The 23746-nt window shown below is 41.4% G+C and overlaps 2 protein-coding genes across 2 annotated transcripts in view; both read right to left on the bottom strand.

The window, feature by feature from the left end:
* Positions 1–289: 289 nt before the first annotated feature.
* LOC5516458 (1,25-dihydroxyvitamin D(3) 24-hydroxylase, mitochondrial) lies at positions 290–13454 on the bottom strand. The gene is made up of 9 exons (XM_032386247.2): positions 12737–13454; positions 9184–9374; positions 8599–8874; positions 6961–7055; positions 5818–5984; positions 5664–5742; positions 3001–3157; positions 901–944; positions 290–617 (listed from the first exon to the last, which is right to left on the bottom strand). Exons 1-9 carry the CDS (start codon positions 13174–13176, stop codon positions 504–506), a joined length of 1563 nt encoding a protein of 520 aa, XP_032242138.1. The 5' UTR covers positions 13177–13454; the 3' UTR covers positions 290–503.
* Positions 13455–16240: 2786 nt separating this feature from the next.
* The window catches only part of LOC116620697, a 42717-nt gene continuing 35211 nt past the window's right edge, over positions 16241–23746 (bottom strand). The window contains exons 10-16 of the mRNA XM_032386320.2: positions 22086–22271; positions 21722–21932; positions 21218–21618; positions 19944–20169; positions 19063–19244; positions 18729–18905; positions 16241–18312 (exon numbers count right to left, since the gene is read on the bottom strand). Coding sequence (XP_032242211.2) covers positions 18080–18312; positions 18729–18905; positions 19063–19244; positions 19944–20169; positions 21218–21618; positions 21722–21932; positions 22086–22271 — 1616 coding nt within the window. The 3' untranslated portion in view covers positions 16241–18079. The remainder of the gene's footprint in view (positions 18313–18728; positions 18906–19062; positions 19245–19943; positions 20170–21217; positions 21619–21721; positions 21933–22085; positions 22272–23746) is intronic.

Genomic DNA, 23746 nt, shown 5'->3' with positions numbered 1-23746 from the left:
AAATCACAGGAAACCCAAAATGTTGTTTAGGATCCTAGGCTCTCTACATTTAATCAGCGCGCGCGCGTTTCGTCCGCAAAGCTTTTCGACACATTATTTTTGCAGGGGCACTAAAGCACACTCAGAATAGTAAATAAATATGGACGCAAATGCAAATATAAAAAAAGGCCACGGTGAAGACCCTAAGATTACGCGATTCTCCAAATAGAGCGCGCGCTCTTAGCCAATAAAAATCGACATTGTACAATGTATATTAAGAAGCAGTGATTAGTACCATTTGCCATTCACCTTTTGTACTGACAATGTTTATTAAAATAGGTGTATACGTTTTGAAACCAATATGTTAAATATTATTGAGTGAAATGCTGGAATTATGAAAAAATTCTTTCATGTTGCCGCGACTTTGAGAGGGGGGGGGAGCACCCAGAGCGCGCGAGTTTGCGCGAAAAAGTCTTTAAAATTTCTTAGAGCAGGTCTCCTATTTCTATCCTTGGCGTTTCTCTTTATGTTCTGTCGAGGAAGGTGATCTTGACGGGACGATCAGGGGACACAATGAGTTTCATTACCCCACTGACTTGCTCGACGTTGTTATACTCAAGCTTGAACTTTTGCATCAGCTGCAAAATAAGCAAGGCAACTTAGTACTAGATGCGACATAGGTGTGTAATCAATAAACATACAATTTCCTACATCGTGCTGAATACCTTGATAGCTTTGTCATTGAGTTTTGTGAAGCCGCAAAAAATAAGGTTCGCCAGGGAAATGCCTTCAGCATGGAACTGGTCTTACGCGCATTGAGTACGCTTAACTATTGATAATTCACGGCAAGAGACCATGATGGTCTCTGGTTCACGGATAAAAATGGAATGATGATATAAAATTCTGAAAAAAAAAACATACCTTACAAACGAAAGCGAAAATTTCCATCTCTGCAACCTGTTTCCCTATAATAAATAAAACCGTGTCAAAAAGAAAGCCACGCCCTCTATTTGCTGACTAGGGGTTTGTTTCCCTATAATAAATAAAACCGTGTCGAAAAGGAAGCCACGCCTTTATCTGCTGTGACCACGGGGTGTGTTTCCCTATAATAAATAAAACCGTGTCAAAAAGGCAGCCCCGCCTTTATCTGCTGTGACCACGGGGTGTGTTTCCCTATAATAAATAAAATCGTGTCAAAAAGGAAGCCACGCCCTCTATTTGCTGACTAGGGGTTTGTTTCCCTATAATAAATAAAACCGTGTCGAAAAGGAAGCCACGCCCTCTATCTGCTATGACTACGGGGTGTGTTTCCCTATAATAAATAAAACCGTGTCGAAAAGGAAGCCACGCCCTCTATCTGCTATGACTACGGGGTTTGTTTCCCTATAATAAATAAAACCGTGTCGAAAAGGCAGCCACGCCTTTATCTGCTGTGACAAGGGGGTGTGTTTCCCTATAATAAATAAAACCGTGTCAAAAAGGAAGCCACGCCCTCTATCTGCTGTGACTAGGGGGTGTGTTTCCCTATAATAAATAAAACCGTGTCGAAAAGTAAGCCCCGCCTTTATCTGCTGTGACCACGGGGTGTGTTTCCCTATAATAAATAAAACCGTGTCGAAAAGGAAGCCACGCCCTCTATCTGCTATGACTACGGGGTGTGTTTCCCTATAATAAATAAAACCGTGTCAAAAAGGAAGCCACGCCCTCTATCTGCTGTGACTAGGGGGGGGGGTGTTTCCCTATAATAAATAAAACCGTGTCAAAAAGGCAGCCCCGCCTTTATCTGCTGTGACCACGGGGTGTGTTTCCCTATAATAAATAAAACCGTGTCAAAAAGGAAGCCACGCCCTCTATCTGCTATGACTAGGGGGTGTGTTTCCCTATAATAAATAAAACCGTGTCAAAAAGAAAGCCACGCCCTCTATCTGCTGTGACTAGGGTGTGTTTCCCTATAATAAATAAAACCGTGTCGAAAAGAAAGCCACGCCCTCTATTTGCTGACTAGGGGTTTGTTTCCCTATAATAAATAAAACCGTGTCGAAAAGTAAGCCCCGCCTTTATCTGCTGTGACCACGGGGTGTGTTTCCCCATAAAAAAGAAAACCGTGTCAAAAAGGCAGCCACGCCCTCTATTTGCTGACTAGGGGTCTGTTTCCCTATCATAAATAAAACCGTGTCAAAAAGGCAGCCACGCCCTCTATATGCTGTGACTAGGGCGTGAGGCATAAGATTAGAAATTAAAAACAAAAATACGAAAAAAGTACTGCTTTATGCATGCTCGTATACCCTATTAAGGATAAATAGCTTTAAATATATTTCCTGTTGGAGAGAGGGTAAAACCCTACCCTATCCAGTAGCCTTTGTAGTAAGCCCAAAGGGTTGGGAAACAATAGAGGAGACAATTTCCCGAAGCCCTTAGCGCTTGCTACGCAGGCTCCCTATCCAGCGTTACCCTTTCGTTACGTAAGAAAGCCGACTTATAGGTCGCGCGCCTGCCATGCCGAACCTAGCCTGCATAGCAAGCATTCCCGTGTATTTTGAGCGAAAGGAAACCCAGAGAAACAGAGGAAACCGGCGAGAAGTTCGATATGCCTCATTTTGGCCGCGCGAAAAATGGGGCGAACGCAAAAAAGGAAGGAGCGACCGGCGGGGGAGGGGAAAGAAGAGGAAGTTCCCTTCTTTCCCCTCCCCCTCCTTCCTGTTTGCGCTCGCCCCATTTTTCGCGCGGTCAAAATCTAGCTCATTGAGCTTCTCATCGGTGTCTGGATTTCTTTGCGCTCAAAACACACGGAGGGTATGCCGATCTAAGTCGACAGTAATACATTTCGGCTCGACGTTGATTCATATATTGCGACTAGTCAAAGCTGACTTGATGTGGTGTTTCTGTTGCACAAAATCAAAACAAATATAGCATTTGATTCGGCACAACTAAAGCTCGACCTTTGAATTGGTGTCTTGCCTCGAATTTCTACTGTAATTAGAGTTAATAATGTTTGCGTATGGTGAATCTATCTTGACTTACCGAGACATGATCGCTTGCCCGTGCCGAAAGGATTGAAGGAAACTGGATTGATCTTGTCACCTGTGTCCCTAAACCAGCGCTCGGGCTTGAATTCGGTAGGGTTTTTAAAGAGTTTGTCGTCAAATGCATTAGAGTAGACTGACATTTGGACAATTGTCTGAAAATAAGAAAAAAATCGAAAATAAATAAGAGCCCTTGTCAGCCACACCTTTGTTATTGTTTTCAACCAATATTGAAAGGTAAATCCGATAAATTATCGAAATAACCATCTAAATAAACAAAGTTTAATACTTTATTTACCAAATCCAATCGAAAATATTGCATTGGCTTTCACAAATCAGCTGATAGAAATTGATTGTTTTTCAACACTTGGTACTTAGTGCTTGGTGCTAGGATGACAAAATGGCGGCTGTTTTAGGCTGAATGTTGTCACTTTGTCGTGATCAGTCGCTCTCTAAGCCCCTGTTCGCGAGTCGAACAAATTATCCAATAAGCGCTTTTCTTCCGGATTAAGAATGCTTTTGATGACTGGTTTATATAAATATGTATAATATGTAAAGGAAGGTCATTATTTATCGGGGAGGGGTGGGGGGGGGGGGGAGGGTCGCGAAGTTTAATTTTTTCTGGTTCAAAAATTGCGACCCTCCCCCAATCAAAAGCACAAAAATGGTGACCCTCCTTCCTGCCTTCCCACAGAACAAAAAAGAACTAAAATTCTATATATATATATATATATATATATATATATATATATAATATATTGTGTGTGTGTGTGTGGGGTGGGGGGGGGGGGGGTCAGGGCAAGCCAGGAGAAAAGTTGTTTTCGAGCCCATTTCTCAGCGGTGTAAATAATCTTGTATATCTCAGCGGTGTAAATAACCTTGTATATCTCAGCGATGTAAATAATCTTGTATATCTCTGGGCGCATGCTCCCCCGTGAAAATTTTGCCATTTTCATTTTTGAAATGCTAATTATTGTTAAAACCTTAATAGAAAGCAGCATCATTCCCGACTGAAATCTTATTTAAATATGTACCAAAAATAACAAAAATAACACAAATCTGAAAGGTAAGAAGGGGGAGACTGACCTGAATTGAAATTCGTAAATTCATCGATGAAGGGGATAACGATTTTCAACGCAAGCCAAACGAAAGTCATGAAAGTGCAAGTAGAAGGCGCATCACATTAGTTTATCTATTTTGTAGGGAGTCTGGGTTTTTTCACAGAAAAATTTCGAAATTCCAGACTTTTTGGAGGCTCGAAAATTGATTACAATACCTGTTCAAAAAATAAAGCCCTCCCCTAAACCCTGTATCAAAAATTTAAGCCCTCCCCAAAAACGTAGTTGCGCCGGGCTGTAACCAGTAGTGGCGTGGGGTGAGTTACGATACGCGAACAGGAACCTGTACAGCTTGTGCTGTCTTGAAACTCTGCACCAGTCGTTCGGCCAAACCATTCGTCGCCGAATGGTATACGCTCCGCCTGTCACATGTCGAATTCCATTCATCTTATTGAAATGCTCGAACTCTCTCGACTTGAACTGTGGTCCATCATCGGTTACTGTTTGCTCGGGGAGGCCCATCCGGGCAAATAGTGTACGCAAGGAATTAACAGTTCCCAGTGCGGTAGTGTCCCTGTGCATGATGAAGACCTCGGGCCACTTTGTATGCGCATCCGACACCACCATCACCAACCGGACCCGCGAAGTCGATGTGTAATCGTTGCCATGGTTGCGCTGGAGACTCCCACCGATGTAGAGGGGCTCGAGCAGGGTTCCGGGCTGTTTCCTGGCAACCTTAGCAGCGCTTGGCGGTGGCCTCAATCTCACTGTCGATCCGTGGCCATCAGATGTTTCCCCGTGCAACTGCCTTCATCTTAACCATACCGATGTGACCCTCATGTAGTACAGTATGTCAAGAACTCGCCGCCAAAGCTTGGGTGGCACCACCACACGGTTACCCCACATGGTGATGCCGTGACAGACAGTAAGCTGTTCCCTGCGGCTGCTGTAGGGTGCCAAGTCCGGGTTAGGTTCAGCCCATCCCCTTCCCCACTCTACCAAGCGCACCGCCCACGCGAGGAGTGGGTCTAGGTTTGTCTCGCAGCAAGTTCCTTTTCAGTGACTGGTAACACATCAAGTACAGACATATGGAACAGTTCCACCTCGTCCGGCTCGTCCGCTGGTGTCTGTTAGTGTACGACTCCCAGTCGCCACCCGGGTAAAACTTGTTTACTTTACCGAAGTCGCCGTGTCTCCCATCTCGGACTCAATTTTTAGGGTTTCTCTTGCTCTATTTTCACCAAATCCTTTCCCTCATCGCTTAAGAAGTCTCAGGTGCTTGTCGCCAATTGTCAAGTCCTGAAGACACAATTCTGAACTCTACTCTAAACACAACACTGAGCTTACTTTTAACAAACGAGCCCGACAAGTTCGGCGCGCTTTCCGGGCAAGCACGATATCTCCATGGTAACATCAATCAATGAACAATACATAACACTTCCCTAAGTCCTCGGAGCAATCAGCTGATATTCATTTCAGGGACTGTCATCACACAAGAAGATAAAACAAGAATACAATAATAATATAATACCATCAGCTATTTCAATTCAGACTTATTACATTGCGGCGGGTTCGCGTGTGATAAGGAATATTTTTAGCTCACCCCTTTGGAAACATGAAACCCATTAAGAACTGTATCCTCCTTCAGACGTCTTAGATGAGCTGGGGCAGGCGGATTGAACCTACAAAAAACAATATTACAAATTAACAATAAAACACTTTATTTTTTACCAACAGACAATTCATTTTGCCATCACCTCATTGATTCTTTCAAACAGGCGCGCGTGTAGGGAATCCTTCCAAGGCTTTTCGCAGACAGACTTCCACAGCCATCCGTAACAAAGGTAATTTCGTCATGCAGCCTTTCTTGAACTTCAGGGTGTCGCGCGATATTGTACAAAAGCCATTGAAGTGTTGTAGCCGTCTGTCAATTAAAAAAATACACCAATAGTACGGTGGAGTCCCTTTGGAAGTCTGTGTACCTGTGAGACGGATTCTTTACCCAAAAAGTAAACAGGTGCAATTAAAGCCCCATTGGCAACCAAAGCGATTGTTATTTTTTTGAAATAGCGCTATTGTCTTGCGAGCGATTTGATTGGAGGACTTTATTACGCATAATTCTTCACTACCGACACTCGAGGTGCGTGTTTCATCTTGTTTTCGCCACTGTTTCCACAGTATTTAGGAAGACAAGAACATAACGTAACAAAGAAACGACCAAGCAATGCGTGCTTCAGGATAAGGATAATCGACAAATAAAGATTGATGTCATCGGAAAAGATGTTGGTTTATTCCACGCGATAACTCAAACTAGAAACTATTCTTTGTTTTACCACTGATAAGTACTATAACCTGCAATATATGCCGAACACATAGGAAGTATATATTTCATTGCTATGATTTGCAAATTCGGTATTGTTGCAAAACGATAAAGTAATAACAATTTAAAACTTTGAGGCGCATATCGACGATTTTAACGCTTTTTTTTAGAACGGTTCTAAAAAGTTTGAAACAATTTGTAGACTGTCTATTTTAGCGCCGCGCTAAAATAGAGCCTCGATCTGATGTAGGCTGGGTTGTTTATGGGCCTTTAACAGCCTTTCGACAGTTTCAGTGTGTTTTTTGTTGTTTTTGCTTTTGTTCGAAAGATTCGTCCACAAATTTGCTTATAGCCAAATTCGTTGTTGTGCGGCCCCCTTTTTAAAACTGGAAAAACTTGCTGTATGAAATACGATAATTATTTTCCTGAAATAAACACAGAGCTTGATTCTTATTACTATACGTACGTCACGCATATTTCCCAAACTAATCAGAGTTGCAATATTCGAAATAAACACAGGGCCCCGAGACTTTATTTAGTAAATGGAGAACACATTTTGTTCGATCAATTATAGACTTACTGTATCGACACCAGCGACAAACATATCGATGGCCGCCAGGTTGATCTCCTTCATGCTTAGACCTTCTGATGCAAGATGTTCTACAAATGTAACCACTAAAAAAAAGAGAAAAATTGTGATCTTATCTACGGCAAACCTTTTCTATTTTTACCCGTCTCGCAGTCTTCTTACGGGGTTGGGGTGGAGATGAGGGTGTTATGGGATAATTTGGGGGTGCTGTGTTACTCGGGCATGAAAGTGAGGCTTTAGCAGGTTTATCTTTTTCGCCATCAAAGAGTCCTGACTAGCCTCCAGGCCTATAAGGGCCATCCTAAAATCCCCATTTCCGGTCCTCACATACTCAAATATCCTTGAATCCCAGAATCCTGAAATCCTAAAATCCCAGAATCCTAAAATCCTAGAATTCTAGAATCCTCAAATCCTAGAATCCTGGAATCCCCGAATCCTGATATACCCGAATCATGAAATTCCAGCAGAATCCCAGAGACCGCTGGCCATTCCGAATGCAGGCCTATAGGCAAAATGGCGTCTCATACATTTCATACTGTTTTGTACTTGTATCATGTCGAGGCAGTACGCTACCATCCAAGGGAAAGTGATCGCTAAGTTTCAACCTAGGACTACGGTACAGCGATGTATTGTTTTGGTTTAAACCTGGTATTCGTTCCGAGGCGTCGGGGCGTGTGGTGATAGACGTATGCGTGTATCAGCGGCTTTCCCCAAGGGTCGACCCCGGGCAAACCACGGGCAATGTGGGGTGTTATTCGAGATGGTAAGACAATCTTTGCCCTTGGGGAAGGGGACTTATATCGCATTTGAAAATATAGTACTTATCCACGGGTTTAGCCTGGGGATTTGCATGGTGAGCGGTATTAAACAAGATTTCCCGCCGTTTGGACTCGTGGCTTTTGACGTCGACTACTTGGTCAGACTACTTGGTATTTCATTGATTTATAGTTACATAAATAAGAACAGTTATTAAAAAATAACGAGTTTTGCGTCACGCCCCTCCTGTAAGTCGCGTGCAATATATGTCCTTGAGCGCTTCTTGTTGGAAAATGTCTCGGAAAAAAATCACAAACGTTTGACATGTATTTCTTGCAAAACAATGGAAACTCCTATTTCCTTGTATATAGCTTATTTGGAAAGTTCCCATGGAGTAGGGATTTTGTCACTTCTTTATCGCCCCATACCCAGGGGGATTTTAAGCACTTTGATTCAATATTTTTACAAATTCCCCATGGTCCCCTGGGGTCGACCCCCTGGGGAGATCTGGGATCTCAGGTTTCTGTGGGATTTCAGGATTCTGAGATTTTAGGATATTTGAGTATTTGAGGACCGGAGAATGGGGATTTAAGGATGGCCCTTATAGGCCTCCGTAGTAATGGGCTCTAAAAACAAATCGATTTTACAGACTTTTTGAGTTTTAACTTCATCTTTAGCGTCTACTAGCATTACCTACATCGAGCGTCAGGCCACTTTTTAAAACAGACAACAGACAACACTTAATAGTCAAGGCAAGGCAAGCAAGATCAAATATCAAGAGGTAATTGCCTTTTTTGTATTCTCTAACATAGTATTCACCAAGCGCAACCAACCAACAGAAACTTCTTGTTGGGTGTTTTTAACAAGACATACCTTCGTTATCGTCTGCTTCTTTCTTCGACCCCCTCGATCTTTCTATCGATTCCCGGAGGAATGTGTCACTGTGCTTCATAAAGTTGTCATGTGATTCGCACATCGCTTTGTAGGAAGCTGGCTCGTAGAAACGAGTTAGTATTCTGTCGAAGCTTGTCATCTGCTTGAAAAGATTTGGAAAGAATATCCGTACCGCATCCAAGACCTCTTTTGATTCCTTTCTCGGTGGACTGTCGTAGATACCGACACGAAAGCCATACACTAACGTGCCAATCGCTACGGGGAATGTAAAATAATAGATTATAGCAATAAGAGCACACGCATCAAAGAAAAAAGAAAAGGGAGACGGAAAGTAGGGAGAAAGGAAAGAGGCAAGACAGGAAGTTATAAAAAAGGAAGAAAGGAAGGAAATAGGAGAAGTAAGGAAATTAATAAAAGAAGGAAGAAGAGAAGGAAATAAAAAAGGAATGGAATAAAAGATGACAGGAAAGAATTAAAAGAAGAAAAAAGAAAGGAAGGCGGAGAATAAAAAGAATAAGAGGAGACTAAAGGGCATTGTCAAGGCAAGAAAACCCAAAAGCTTACATTCAATAGTGTATTTCTGTAGCTGAAGTTCTAGCTCCTCAACTTCCATCTTTCCATCCCTGGCACCTTTGATGCTCTGCATCGCATCATTCGCCACGCCACTGAACCCGACCACGTGCTTAGCCAGCTCCTTGGGTCGCAACATCTTTTTACCGAAGGCAGTCCTTAGTCTAAGCCACTCTTGGCCTTCCCTATTTGATTGAAAAAACGAAATTCAAGTAACAGAGCTTGAATAGCGAATCAACAACAGGCTACGTCAGAAACCGTAATACCAGCGCAAAATGTCATATCACGTGACAAGGGTGATCGATTCTGCTGCCGATCCATCCCGACTATATTCGAAACCCCCCGTAGCCAGGATTTTGAGCGGGGGGTTCGTTTACTCATAAAGCGGACCATTTTCTCTTAGGTGACTCGTCCCACCTCGCTTAATTTTCCTTGATAAGAGCGGACCTTCCAGTCGAGTGGGGGGGGGGGGGGGGAGGGGGGGGGGGGGGGTTCGAGCCCACCGAACCAAAGAAGCCAGGGGGGTAAAGGTGAAGGTTTGTCGACTCAAACAGTGTCATAGTGTGTGTTTCTTGTAGAGATAGAACCCTGTGTACCTTAACAAAGACTATAAACCATTTGGTGTCAAAATTATCAACATTATCAACTAGAAGTTCTCACAGAGAAGTGAAGTGCTCGAGCTCCGATTAGCTGGTCATTGAATTGTGAGGGTAAAATCTGTATTCTTATAGATTTGCCTGGGGGCAGTTGGCACATTTTCCATCCATAAGCCATATTTATACAAGACCCCCTTTTCTTTGCAGCCACTGCCTTGGCTGATCACTAACCCTTTGTTTCATGGTTTCTCTATTTGTTTTATAAGAAAAAAATGCTTGTAGCATTATTTTATTAAACAAAAGAATTTTTTTAATTGAAGGTCTGATAACCATAACAGGCAATCTGATTAGTTGGGAAGGGGATGTGCAGTCAGATATTTTGGAAAAAAGTATATCTAATAAAGTCTGCGTTTTGGTCGTTGAGTGGGCAAACCTAGCTGAATGTCTGTGTATACCCAGTAAGCTATTTGGATCTAAGTAGTGGCCATTAAAATAGCTATTGAAATGATTACTGTACATGCATTAAAATATAGTGTACTATACAGTATTTAATCTCCTGCCTCTCCCTTACAAACGATTTTGTACAAAAGTACACTGCAGTATTCAATTGAGCCCTCTGATTTCTGAAGAATCTGTCTCCTCCATGGCTGTGTTTGCCTTGGTTTAAAATCATGTAGAAATAAATTTTGTCTTATTTCTGGTGCTATGATTTGCATTTATAGTAGCTCTGGACTGGACATTGCTGTGGAAAAATAAACCCAAAATAGAAAATACGGCAAACCAGGTATCGAATTAAAAAAAAATATGTCTGATATGTGCAAGACAGACAAAGGAGATTATTCAGAATGATTTTACATTTCCCTATATATTAAGCTTAAATTCATCTCATCAAATAACACAGAGATCTACTAAATGCTTATTTTTTACCCGCCATTTTAGAAATTTGAAAGGATTGTCTGCCCTTATAGCCAAATCCGTTGTTGCGACCTCTGCGAATCCAAAATCCTTGTCTCGTTTGGGGATAGCGCGTAGTCAGACAAAAGCTTTGGGGCGGTTTGTCTGGTTTTGATTGTTTCGTTTGATTGACTACGCGCTATTCCCAAACGAAGAAAGAGGTTTCTCTGCTTTAAAGACCATACAGCTTTTTCAATAAACGTTGTCCAAGAGCGCTCTGCCGCACTGTATAACTGCAGACTTAGACGGTGTAGCGGTGGCTAATATATGCATGCTTACATGCGGGCTTGTCGCGTAGTCGCAAAGCCCGTTGATGACAACCTTTTGTGAAACGACTGTATAATCTTTCGCTTCGCGTGAATAACTCAAATCCGTATCTCAACCAGGTAATCAAATGATTATTTTTTTAAACTTCAGAAAAAACAAATCTGCAAAATGTTGCAGATAATTTGCAGTCTATGAATTGTTTTTGCATTGTCCGCGCGCGCTGCGTTCGCAATCAAGAATGGCGACATTCTCACAAGCGCGCGTTTTTTTGAAACCTACAACAAAACGATATTTTCTTTTTTCGCATATAATTCTCTGCTATAAATTATCCTTCGCTTAATCGCGGGCAGCATGGCAATAGAAAACACTTCTCGCCAATATTTTGTGGTATTGCCGTCTCTGAATTTTAACGGTTTTAAGGGAAATACGTTGTTTTAGATTTCCCCGCCAAAACTTGGAATTATTCTTCCTTTCGCGAGGCCAGGAAAATTTTCAAAGATCTGTAGAAAATTTAATTTTCAAATTCAGTTCTCTTTTCAGAATTTGAAAGATTCTTTTGGCTGGATTGATATAAGTTAAAGGTTTTAATAACTTTCTAGAAAAGCTAATAGCTTAAGCGAGACTGACCAAGGCCCAGTGCGCCATTTTCCGAGCATGCGCTGTGATCACTTTGCTGCAAGATTTTAGCAGCAGCGATGTGGAGTTTCCCAGAGCCCTTCGTTTGGCGACGCATGCGCAGGAATAAGAAAGGCTCTGGGGACGAGATAGGACCGCTTTTGTATCGCAGACTGCCAAAGGGAGCCCAAATCTTGGTACTGAAAGACAACGTCCAAATCGAAGCTGTAGAGCCAACTCATAACTACTAATTGACGATCTGGGGAGGGGACGGAGATTTCGTTTCCAGGATGGCGGCTTGTTTCACAGGAAGCCCAAATTGATTGAGCTCGGTTTTTTGATGGCTACTGGCAGCTAAATAAGTGTAATAATAAACGCAGTGGTTATATGCTCGACAGTCGGGACAGGTCCTGGATGGACTAAATACCCGACAGTTTTTAATTTATTCAAATGTCTTCCTAGTGTGTTCAAAGTATTCTATATTTGTTGAGAAAAGCTCAATTCATACTCGCTTGCCCTTTCTCAACAAAATATAGAATACTTTGAACTCACTAGTAAGAATTTACTGTGTTATTTGAATAAATTGAAAACTGTCGGGCATTTAGTCCATCCAAGACCTGTCCCGACTGTCGGGCATATAACCACTGTGAATAATAAAGCTCAATTCAGATTCGCTTGCCCTTTCTCAACAAAATATAGAATACTTTGAACTCACTAGTAAGAATTTACTGGTTTATTTGAATAAATTGAAAACTGTCGGGCATTTAGTCCATCCAAGACCTGTCCCGACTGTCGGGCATATAACCACTGTGAATAATAAAGCTCAATTCAGATTCGCTTGCCCTTTCTCAACAAAATATAGAACACTTTGAACTCACTAGTAAGAATTTACTGGGTTATTTGAATAAATTGAAAACTGTCGGGCATTTAGTCCATCCAAGACCTGTCCCGACTGTCGAGCATATAACCACTGTGAATAATAAACAATTAAATTACCTTGTGTTGTTGTTCATACGATGAATTATTTTCTAAATAAATTATAAAGATTTGTTGTGCCACCAGGTACGAGAAGGATAACAGAAGAAAAACACAACTCATAGCAATTCTGAACTTACGCATATGCAACGCCTGGGGGCTGGTTTGTTTTCTCTCTGTGCTTTTGTAGTGCACCTAAATCAGCAGTCCTTTCTGGGTACTTTCCCTCGTTGCGAAAGACTTTCGCGATATCCTCCGGATCAGAGATGCTGACTGTAGTTGTTCCCATTAAATGATCCTTATATATTGGTCCGTATTTCTTGAAATAGCTTTGGTGAAGAAGATGGAGTTTGGAAACTCCGCCTTTCAAGATATAACCATGAATCGATCCTATCCATGGAAGGCCTTTAGGACCGGGAATCTCTTGAAATGGCCGTATGTCCATAGCGTCATGATTGTATGCCTTTGTCGAGTATCTAAAAACACTTCCTTGTAATGCTTGTGTTCGTAGAACTCTAGCAGAAATAGTTCTAAGAACTCGGCTCATCAGTCGAGGCCTACCGGCCGCAGAATATCTCATATTTTGGAGAAAATACGTTGTGCCGGTGCTGCCTTGCTTGTCTCGCGTGAATTGTTGAAGTTGCTCTAATGATGTTAGGCTTACTCTGTTTGTTACGCAACAATAGAAAACACGCCTGTTTTTTAAGTCTCTTACGCAGTCATTCTGATCTCTCTCACGCAATGTACTTTAGCTCAGTAAACGACTCTCGGCGGGGAAGCTACGACACTTTGACTATGAAATCCATTTTAAATTGACTTAATTTAATCTGTAGATGATTTAGGTTCGGGGGGCTCCGGATTTTCTCGAATTGGCGATGGTTACATAACAACGTTCAACCACAGACAGCCCAAGGCTACATGATTGCAATGTGAGGATTATTTCCGGGTGCATCGCACAAACTAGGTTTCTTTTTATTGGGATACCTGTGGTAGCCCAGTTATAAAATGCAACTGTTTTTACTGGGTTACCTGTGGTAGCCCAGTTATAAAATGCATGCAATCACTGTGCTCTAGGGGTCGTTTCTCAAAAGTCCCGATAAACCCGGAAACCCGGAAAGTCACCCGGTAAGTCCCCGATAAACTTTACGGGTGTTTCTCAAAACGCCCGTTATTGTCGGGCCCGGAAAAAATCCCGGTAACTCGCCCGATAACTTACGGAAGCTCAAGAGTTCCCGTTAACTTATCGGGAATTACTAAATGAGATAATTGATACCCAAAACGATGTTTTCCCATAATATTTTCAGCTGAATTTATAGATTAACTAATCATCTAGAATTGGCCAAGTTGAACTATCCAATTTGGTGCATTATCAAGTTGTGTCAAGTTGTAGTGAATTTTCATCACTTAACCATATCACTGCCCGGAAAGAAGTGGTCCAATCACGCCTAACATCATTTTATGGGATTCCTTACCAGCCAATCAGGTTTCTTTTCTGTCAAATGATTTGACATTTAGCTGTCACCGCGCTCCTAAAAAAAATGCAAACAAATTTGCGAAGGTATTGGAACTTCGCTACAAAATGAGACTTTATCTACTTGTTCTTTGTGCCACAGCAGTGTTTGGGGTACCAGTTGTCTACAGAGATCGACGAATCTACGATTTTTATTGATATTCAATAATTATTAGCCAATCTATTCATTAACTCTGAAAATTATAATTTGCTTATCGGGAACCCGTAAACGGGACGCTACCGCTAGCTTTGAGAAACGCTCTTCCTCGCCCGGAAAAAGTATCCCGAAAACTCTCCCATAGAATCAAAAAGCCCAAACTGTCGCGCGCTATTCTAGAAAATGCGCGTTTTTGCCAGTTGTAATGTTTTTGCGTCTCGCGCCACTATTCTGATGTAAATAAGCTTGTAACGATTCACCTTCTTAAGTCTGCCCTGAAGAAGTCTTATTAAAGACGAAAATTTGGCAGAGTCGATTTCCAGTTTTTGGTGTATCGAAAACTCTCCCGGTACCCTCACGGGCCCGATAATTACCGGGAGTTTCGAGAAACGACCCCCTTGACACTCATGAATAGCTTGAGATATTTACCTTAATTGCTTTATCTGTTTTAAGACGAAATCGTCTCCGAACAAATCGCTATGTTGATAAATGAAACGTCATCGATTTGCAATAAGGTAGAGAATATAATGCTACTTTATTTTAAACCCGTTCGCAGTTTACACTGAATTATCGGAGGGCCAGTAAAACGCAATCTATACTATTTATAATACGCTAAAGAATAGACTGTTGTCCACCTTAAACGAAAAAACGTCTGAGCTAGAAAACTCCGAAACCACGCCATTTCCACACATTTCCGATGAGGAGGTGTGCAAAATGGATTTTATTTCAAGATTATACCAGATAGAAAAGTTATAATTCACGCGTTGTTGTAAGCGAGAGGATCACACTCGCAAAGGCGCCATTTTTCAAGATTTCACAGAAGCACAAAAATAATTTATTTCCTGGAGGAAAAAGGACTAATGACCTTCAGACAGTAATACAACTATCTCAAAAAATATCATCGTAGAGGAGAAATGATGTGTAAACAAACCTTCGAGCGCGCGGAAAATTAAATCTGAAAAAGAATTCGAATACTTGCCGTAGCTTCATTGCATAGATTTAAAAACACAACCGTCTTTTTATCGTTATTTGGAGAAGCATTATTCCTACCTCAAAAAGAAAGTAGATTCTTTAGCTCAAACGCACATAAACAAAACCATTTGCAAACAAGAAAACGGAAGGGCAAACCAGACGAAATGTTCGTGTATCGAATATTATCTTTTATTTGTTTACCGAATATATATGTAATAAAGCCAGTTTCTTGAAGTGGTTGTCATAGATTGATCTGGTTCCGTTTTAGCCGTGATCCATAACGGTTTAGACGATTTTCGTCCCTCAACTCGGTTTACCTCATCTCCACTCGTAATAAAATACAACAGGGTAGGGAGCTCCGCGCCCAGGCAAACACACATTCGACTCTTCGAGGCAACTTTTTCGGCAGAAAACAGAAAGCTTTTCCCTTCAAAATCATGTATGCCATAGAAGAATAATTTCTAAACACATCTTTCGAAGAAAATGATCCAAAAGATCAGAATTTCCCTGCAATCTTTCGCTGCAAAGTCGAAAAAAGGAGTGAGTTGGTACCTGAAGATGGTACCACGGGCCAGCGTCCTCAGCCCTCCTACGTCCCCCATTTAAGGTCAATGGTGTGCGAGAACTCCGGCTGAACGTCCTTATCCGAGAAAACGAGGGATTCACCGTCCCTCACGTAGAAAGCACGGGTTTTACATAAAAAAATTGATTATAAGCTGAACTGCCCTGAATTCGAACCCCACGCGTAACACGCACAAGTGGTCCTTGCTTGGTTCGAATGCATTTATTTAGAGGCAAGCAATATAATATAATATACTAATATACTAGTAAGTCATCATCATGAGACAAGGGCTAAAAAATAACTAGTGTGAAAAACGGGCGGTTCCCTCTCACTATTAGGTCCTCTTCTCTAAAAACCTTCCTCCTCGAGAAAAAAAAAGCCAGCGCCACGTTATCGAAGAAGTCTAGCAAAGTCAAATGATCATGATAAAAAGCGCCACTCCGTGGGGTGGTGTATATTTTTATTGTATTTCACAAAAAGGTACAGCTCACGTTAGGCCTTCTCTTTCCGTCCTATACATTGTTATTTTTGTGAGTGCTCCAAGCGCTTACACAGGGGGGATGCGTGCGCAGTCATCTTGTTCAACACTGGCCGCCCATCACGCGTAGTTTTATTCTCGCTCAGGTAAATATCCAAACAGGTCATTTAGGGTCGTCAAATCCTTTCCTTATTCAAATATTGATACGCATGACTGCACACACCCTTCAGCCTAGGTGCGCGCGTATGATATATCTTGTGCTGATATCACTCTTTGCTTTCCGTATATGTGCTGTTACTCGACCTAGGTGGATTTCTAGCGGGGCTAGGGGCCGCCCTTATCCGTTAAGATTTCACCAATCCGTCAAACCACTAGTCACCACACTGAACGTCTTATTTTCCCTGGTAACAGCATATACTTCAGAAAGCAATTGTGTATTTAGAGTGCCTATGGTCACTAAACCTGAATACCGAGGGCTTTAGTCAAGCTGCGGTTTTGATAATTGACCAGCCGACTCTAGTATTATAACTCTGCCTCTGGAAATCATGTGTCATCAGCTAAGTGCCAGGCGATCTTACCCGGTTACTAGCCTCCTCCGCAGGCACCTCAAAGACCATAAAAGAAAAAAAGGATTGGGTTTCCTGTGGCAAAAAAACGGAAGTGACAAACCGGAAGCACTGATTTCCCTCTCTACTTCTCCTTAGTCTCCCTCTTCCGCAATTTCACCACAAGTAACCCATTCTTTCCGTCCTTTTCATTATGAGTTGCCTGCGGAGGAGGCTACCCGGTTACCTGTCTCGGAGATTAACCGGGAACAGAGCAAGGGTTTCCTGTGTCACCACTCTTACCCATCACCGGACACCCGACCCAAAATCCGGGTATAAACGCCTGGGACAATATTATAAGCACTACAGTTGAATGTAAGTAGGATAATGGGTCTATTTCCTGACGGCTTCTTACAATACGACGAGACATATTCTGTTCGGTATATTATAAGTTGCATTAACAAACGGATAAGGGGGACATGTGAAAAGACCGAATCCCTTCTACAGGATTTCAGAAGAGCCGGCTAACAGGCTATAAATGGAGAGTAATGAATGGAAATATAGTAAAAACCGAATGTCTTTCCGACTTAATAACTTTTCTCGTACATCTAATAGGTGTTTAAAGCTCCCCTTGGCTACTAAAAGTGGTCGAGTAATAAAATCAGAAATGCACTTAGCAAACAGAGGTGTAACATATTTTTACGAATAAGAACTTACTGAGGTGGAAAGCGCAAAATTTTGGCTTTGGTGATTGATTGCGTCAGACGGCTTCGAGGAAAAAAGTCGTTGATAAATTTATTTATTATTGAAATAAGGTCAGCGTTAAGTTTATATCTTTGTTTTACCTCTGCATTGCGCATGCGCCACTCAAGCCTTTTGTAAACAGCACCAATATAGTGGGGAAAAAGTGTTTTTTTCTTGCTTGCATTGTTTTGCCCTGGGTTCCGTGGCTAGTCAAACTGAAGTAATAGTATGAGCAGCTATACTAGCTCTTTTAGTTCATCGCGCTTTTGGCCTTTCAGCGGTGCAAGAAGCTCTCTAGAAATCCGGGTCGATGTTTACTCATTGTGCTGCGTACTCTTCGTGCTACACATGATGCTCGGATACTAAGTGACGTGTTAGAATGGTACTCCTCCCGGGTGAGTAACACTTGCAAGTAACGAGTGCCCCCTAACACACTCGCATTTCCCATAGTCCCAGATAATGCTAGCACGGTAGCGTCCCAGCAATATGTGTTGGCACTGTTTACGTGAGGCTTGCTAGTCGTTTATCTTCACGAGGGCTTCATTTTCATCGCGATAACAGGTACTGTTCAAAGCTACGTTGTACTTGACGCCTTGGTTGAGGGTTGTCTTGGTAACTGCAGATGGGGCGTAGCATCGCCACTTCCTGCCCGTGCCGTCACGTCCGACGTCAAACAAAGCCCGTGGTTTTGCATTACAGACTTGAAACTTTTCACAGTGCTCATTGCGGCTTGACAGAACAACCAGCCCTTAAGCAAAACAACAGGATATAATCAACGCTTCGGTATACCTGTGGTACATTGGACTTAGTCATTCAGTGTTCGCAATCTCCGCTTCCCGTCCTGGATTGTATGGTTGTTGTTTGTTACTAAAAATCGGTCCTTGGACGTTTATCTGATCAACCCACTGGCGCTATTTTGTTGCGTGGCATCTCTAAATCTAAAACCCTTGTTTTCATCGGAATACCGCCTAGCCAATCAAACCAAATACGCCGCACTATTATTCCAATAGAGCAAAACAAGCATTTGAATTTTGGAAACGTCGCGCAACAGCGATCAAGTGTACAATAAGCTAAATGTTATTTTTTTATCTCTGACAAATTTTATTTGTAAGGGTTCGAAACAACACAACCCAGCCTGGACAAAAAATCTCGTTTAAATCTTACCAGGAAGATCACATGACGAAAATTGCTTGATCGATATATCGCCAATGAAACTGGCATCGCGTCTAAGCGTGTACCAGTTGAGTGCATTTCCAGACCAAGTTCCGCAGCCCGTGCTAAGCTGTGCGACCGACACGCTCTCCATCGCCATGTCCCATATGTCAAAGTGCGATATCTTGCCTAGAAGCAGAGGATAAGAGAGCTTAATAAATCAGCTGTAAAAAATCAACCACATTTGACATATACCACCACACCAATGGTATTGGTATCACGTAACGTGATTCACATGCACCCGTCGACATGTTTCCGTTTATTTCTTGCCTTTCTGGCGACTCACCCTTGAAGCTTTGGCCAAGCAGGATGGTCCCTCCTCCATTTATCTTCGAACCGAGAGGGGCAATTGTGGAATTTTTCTTATATCCGTCGTAGTATGCGGTAAACGCCCCATTTATTGCCTCCCATGTAACGCACACGTGATGCCAGAGGGATGTGTTCGTGTCTGTCATGCTAGTAATGTTACTGTGAAATATCAAAATGAGATAATTCATGATTCATTGTCCTGACGAGCTAATCTATTAAATTGCCTAATATGCAGTCCGTTTTGTGCAAGCGTCATTACTTTACATACACACTAAGGACACTTGTAAACAAAAATTGATGAAACAATACGTAAGCACATTCCCTGCTAGCATAGGCCTCTTTTCTTTGTATTTCCAGCGAAATACAAATAAAAGAGGCCTTTGCTAGCAGGGAAGCAAGCACACAAAAAAATAACGCAAACACAAGCACACCACGAGTGTGAGGGTCAAACACAGGCGCGACAATCGTGTTGCACAAGTGTCCTAGTGAGAAACACTCCCCCCTACCCCATAGTGAGAAACACTCCCCCCTACCCCCTAGTGAGAAACACTTTTATGGACTCGTTTTTCCTTTATCTTAATGCACTGCATCTCTAAAAGTAGATGGCCTTTTTATCTCATCCCCCTCCCCTCCCCGGGCACAATAAGGCATCTAATTGTTACTACTACCAATGTAACAAATGATAATCGATTTTTACGTGTTCCTATGGGCTGAATGATTCTGGGACTTACTCCTACACGATATCTTTTAATATTACAAACTCACTGATCCTATATTTCTTCCGATAGATAGAATATAACAGACGGACTAACAAATCGAGGAACAAGAAAGCCAAATAGTCAATGTTTCCTTACTTACAGAAGGATACTGTTGTTGATTCTGAAGCGAATTGTAGCATTATCGATGCCCATTCCCATCTCTATTCCTTGCCCGTCGGAGTACGCGAAGAGCTTCCCGTCTGTGCTCCCACTCGACCACGCCCACAGGCACAAAGTGAGTGCAAGGAGGTTCGACATACCCACGTACTTCACGTAATTCTCCTCGGATTTAGAATGGAAAACTACTTCATAGTTATTCTCTTGCGCTGAAAGAAAGATCGAGTACAAAGCTTATTCAATATTTTTTTAATTCATTTATTTAAAAAAAAAAACAGCTGACTCAAGCTCTAACTTTTTTTTTATTATTCGCTCCCTCGGCCACACTTAACCCGGTTAACTATTGCTTACTCTTGATCAAAAATAGGAAGTTTGTTTGATTCTGATCGAATGGGAAAGAAAACTCACATTTGCTTGGATTTTGAGCTTTCTGTCGTAAAGAAGGTATGCATTTTTGCTTTTTAATTTACCAAAAATAGGTATCCATTTTTTATCCACATTATCTACACAGCGACGCGAGTTTGATATAGTAACGATAGAACGCTTTTTGTTTCTTGTTATTTCAGACCAAAATATTACGTTTGCATAACTATTTCACATGGGGTAATGATATTTCCCCAATTTACAAAATGTCTTACACAGGATATAGAATTTCGGCGTTTTCTTGTCTTTCATAGGACTAGGGTGAGCCTATGAGACTAGGGTAAGCCTTCCAATTTCCTATGCCAAAATGTCCCCTTCCCCTTGATCAATAAACGAGTATATCGGAGATGTAAATGTTTGAAAAATAACCCTTAAAAACATGCACACCAAAAATTGCTACCCTAAAAATACCCCAAAAGCGAACAATTACCCCTAAAAATGACAGAACGTTAGAACTGTGTATCAAATTGTATAACAACGTCTTTTAGAAGTCGGAATAATCTAGAAAGCGTTGGCTCGTTGCGGCCGCTTTTTGCGAAACCCTAAAATATATACCATTTCTAATAGAAAAGCCTCTTTTCTCTCAGATTACCCCAGACCCGGCCGGATCTGCCCCCTCCCCCCCCCCCCCCGGGGGGTGCACACCCCCTGTTATTATTCCATGAAAATGTGTTACCTTTTACGCTCATAAGATCGTCTTGATCAATAATCTTTATATCTCCTAACACGTGACTTATCCCATGAAAATCTGTTACCTTTTACGCTCATAAGATCGTCTTGATCAATAATCTTTATATCTCCTAACACGTGACTTATCCCATGAAAACCTGTTACCTTTTACGCTCATAAGATCGTCTTGGTCAATAATCTTTATGTCTCCTGACACGTGACTTGCAAAGTTTGCCCATGATAACTCATGGAATTGACCATCGCCATCTTCAACCAAGGTCGCCATGTTGTGGATAAACTCCAACGAAATGTACAATGTCCAAACATTGAACCTGGTGATGTTGCCAGTAAAACTCGAAATGGTCCCATTACCAAAATCTACTTTTCCAATGCTAAAATTGCCCTTGCCCATTACTTTGCCAGAACTGCTTAAATCATCATAAGAGGCCCTCATCGCTCCGTCGTAAAATAGATGATTTCTTGGATAAGTCTTACTAAAACTCCAGGTGGTGCACATATGATGCCATAGGCTATCACCGAACCATGTTCTAGAATCTGTTTGTGACCTTAAAGAAAGAGTATTGAAGTAAGTGTTGTGTTTTTGTTTTGTTGTGTTTCAGGAAAATATTGGTCTGTTTGTCCGTCGGTGGTATGCTGCGTCAGACTTACTTTCCTTTTACAAGGTACGTCATCTCTAAACGTTTTCCGGATACCAAGGCCATTTCGAGTCCAAGAGGACCCTGATAGCTGAAGAAGGCAACATCACCGACATTCGTCTGCGCCCAGAAACACACGCTATTACGGTAGTTAAGAGGGATTGCCATGGTCAAATAGTCGTCTGCTGATTTCCGTGGAAAATACATAGAAAAGTCTTTTGAATCTAAAAGAGAAATGAGATTTGTTTTGCATGGTAACTAGCCTTAGAAAAAGAAAGCCTAGATCTCTGAGATTGCTGACTGAAAACGCAAATCAAATTTAATTTTCTTTAAAGCAAAATAAGCGACCAGCAACCAGCGGGAATCTGCAAACTTACGTTGACTTGGTTTGCATCCCCCGATCTGGGTAGCGCTGATATTCCCTCGTCGTGGTAACTGCAAGACCTGCTTCCATGTAAGGGCGTTACCGATGTTCGTACAGACAGGACGAGTATAGTGCTTATATACGTCCAAAACGGTCAATCCTTCTAGCATTCCGACAAACCCTTCCGATTCATGAATTCCTAGAACAACAAATAATTTGCGGATGAAAATCATACGTACATTTATACATTCAGATTGTGTGTTACCAGAAAAGAAAATTTAATCCAAAAAGGAGATTTAAAATTCCTGAAGATGGTGTTTCTTAATGCCGATTTTCAAGAGGACTATTTTTGGAGGGTGTGGTTGGGAGGGGGGGGGGGGGTGGAGTGGCTCTTTTCTGGAATCACAGAATTCATACGCTTAGCCGTCAGGGGATCCAGGAGCTCCAAAACCTTTGAACCATTGGAGCTATTATGACCAAATTTTCAAAGAATCATTATCTTACACGGAGGAACAAAATTATATATTGTGTTGCCATAGCATAGTCATTTAAGGACATTTGGTTACAAATAGCCTATCTTTCGAAACCTTTTCATAGAACATCTATATAAAATCTAAATAAGTTATCATGATGACATCACTTAAGCAGAAACGGGCAATATTTATGTTTGTTTTTCTGTCTTTTTCTCGATAATCTTATTATCTTGCAGTAGACATATGTTATTAGTGACACTGTTCCTATGACAACAATATATGACACCTGTGACCTGTGATTGGCATACCTTTAATATAGCATACATTTGCGAATAGACTCCTAATGAAAGTAATAACTCCCACCCCCTCCAAAATGTTTTTTCTACTTTTTATTTACAATAAACGAATATAAAAAGGATTAAATTTAGATGTTAGTTTTACAATGTGATCAGCATCCGCAATCTTGGATCCGCCATATTGGTTTAATGAAAGTTATTTATTTTAATTAATAAAAACTTATAGCAGAATCTAAAGATTTTTGACAATATTCAATCTTCGTTTCAAGTTGTTTTAATAATTTCAGGTGGATATAAACGTCTTTTTTGCTATATTTACAAGCACTATTTCTTAAAGGTCAAAAATTTACAAAATAACACCCCCCCCCCTAAAATAGAGAGCACGTCTTATCAGTCTTCTAGTTGATCCTAACGATTTAAACGACCCTAACGATTTAAACGATCCTAACGATTTAAACGATCCTAACGATTTAAACGATCCTAACGATTTAAACGATCCTAACGATTTAAACGATCCTAACGATTTAAACGATCCTAACGATTTAAACGACCCTAACGATTTAAACGACCCTAACGATTTAAACGATCCTAACGATTTAAACGACCCTAACGATTTAAACGATCCTAACGATTTAAACGACCCTAACGATTTAAACGATCCTAACGATTTAAACGATCCTAACGATTTAATTAATTTTCATTAGACCCATGTCTCGAAACTTGGTTGCTATGGTTACCAGGGTACACATATTAAAATTCTGTTTACACCAAACTGATCCCAGATAAATTTTAGGAAAAGTCGTCAAATTCCAATGCTTTAGCCCTTCTAGTTTAAAAGTTATTTCAGTCGCCGGAGGCCTCAAAAGCCCCCTCCCCCCCATCTGAAAAGGGGTTAATTTCTATCC

Source organism: Nematostella vectensis, chromosome 10 (assembly GCF_932526225.1).
Source record: "Nematostella vectensis chromosome 10, jaNemVect1.1, whole genome shotgun sequence".
In the NCBI taxonomy this organism is placed as follows: domain Eukaryota; kingdom Metazoa; phylum Cnidaria; class Anthozoa; order Actiniaria; family Edwardsiidae; genus Nematostella; species Nematostella vectensis.
The sequence above is the reverse complement of the archived record's forward strand: the minus strand, read 5'-3'. Positions and strand labels throughout refer to the sequence as shown.

What these genes read in the sequence shown, in the direction of transcription:
- LOC5516458 (XM_032386247.2), bottom strand. Translation starts at nt 13,176, where the DNA reads ATGAGATATTCTGCGGCCGGTAGGCCTCGACTGATGAGCCGAGTTCTT. An exon ending in AGAAGCAGACGATAACGAAG is followed by an intron (nt 7,056 to 8,598) that starts GTATGTCTTGTT and finishes TCTTTTTTTTAG; the next exon opens with TGGTTACATTTGTAGAACAT. An exon ending in TTTTCGCTTTCGTTTGTAAG is followed by an intron (nt 618 to 900) that starts GTATGTTTTTTT and finishes CTTATTTTGCAG; the next exon opens with CTGATGCAAAAGTTCAAGCT.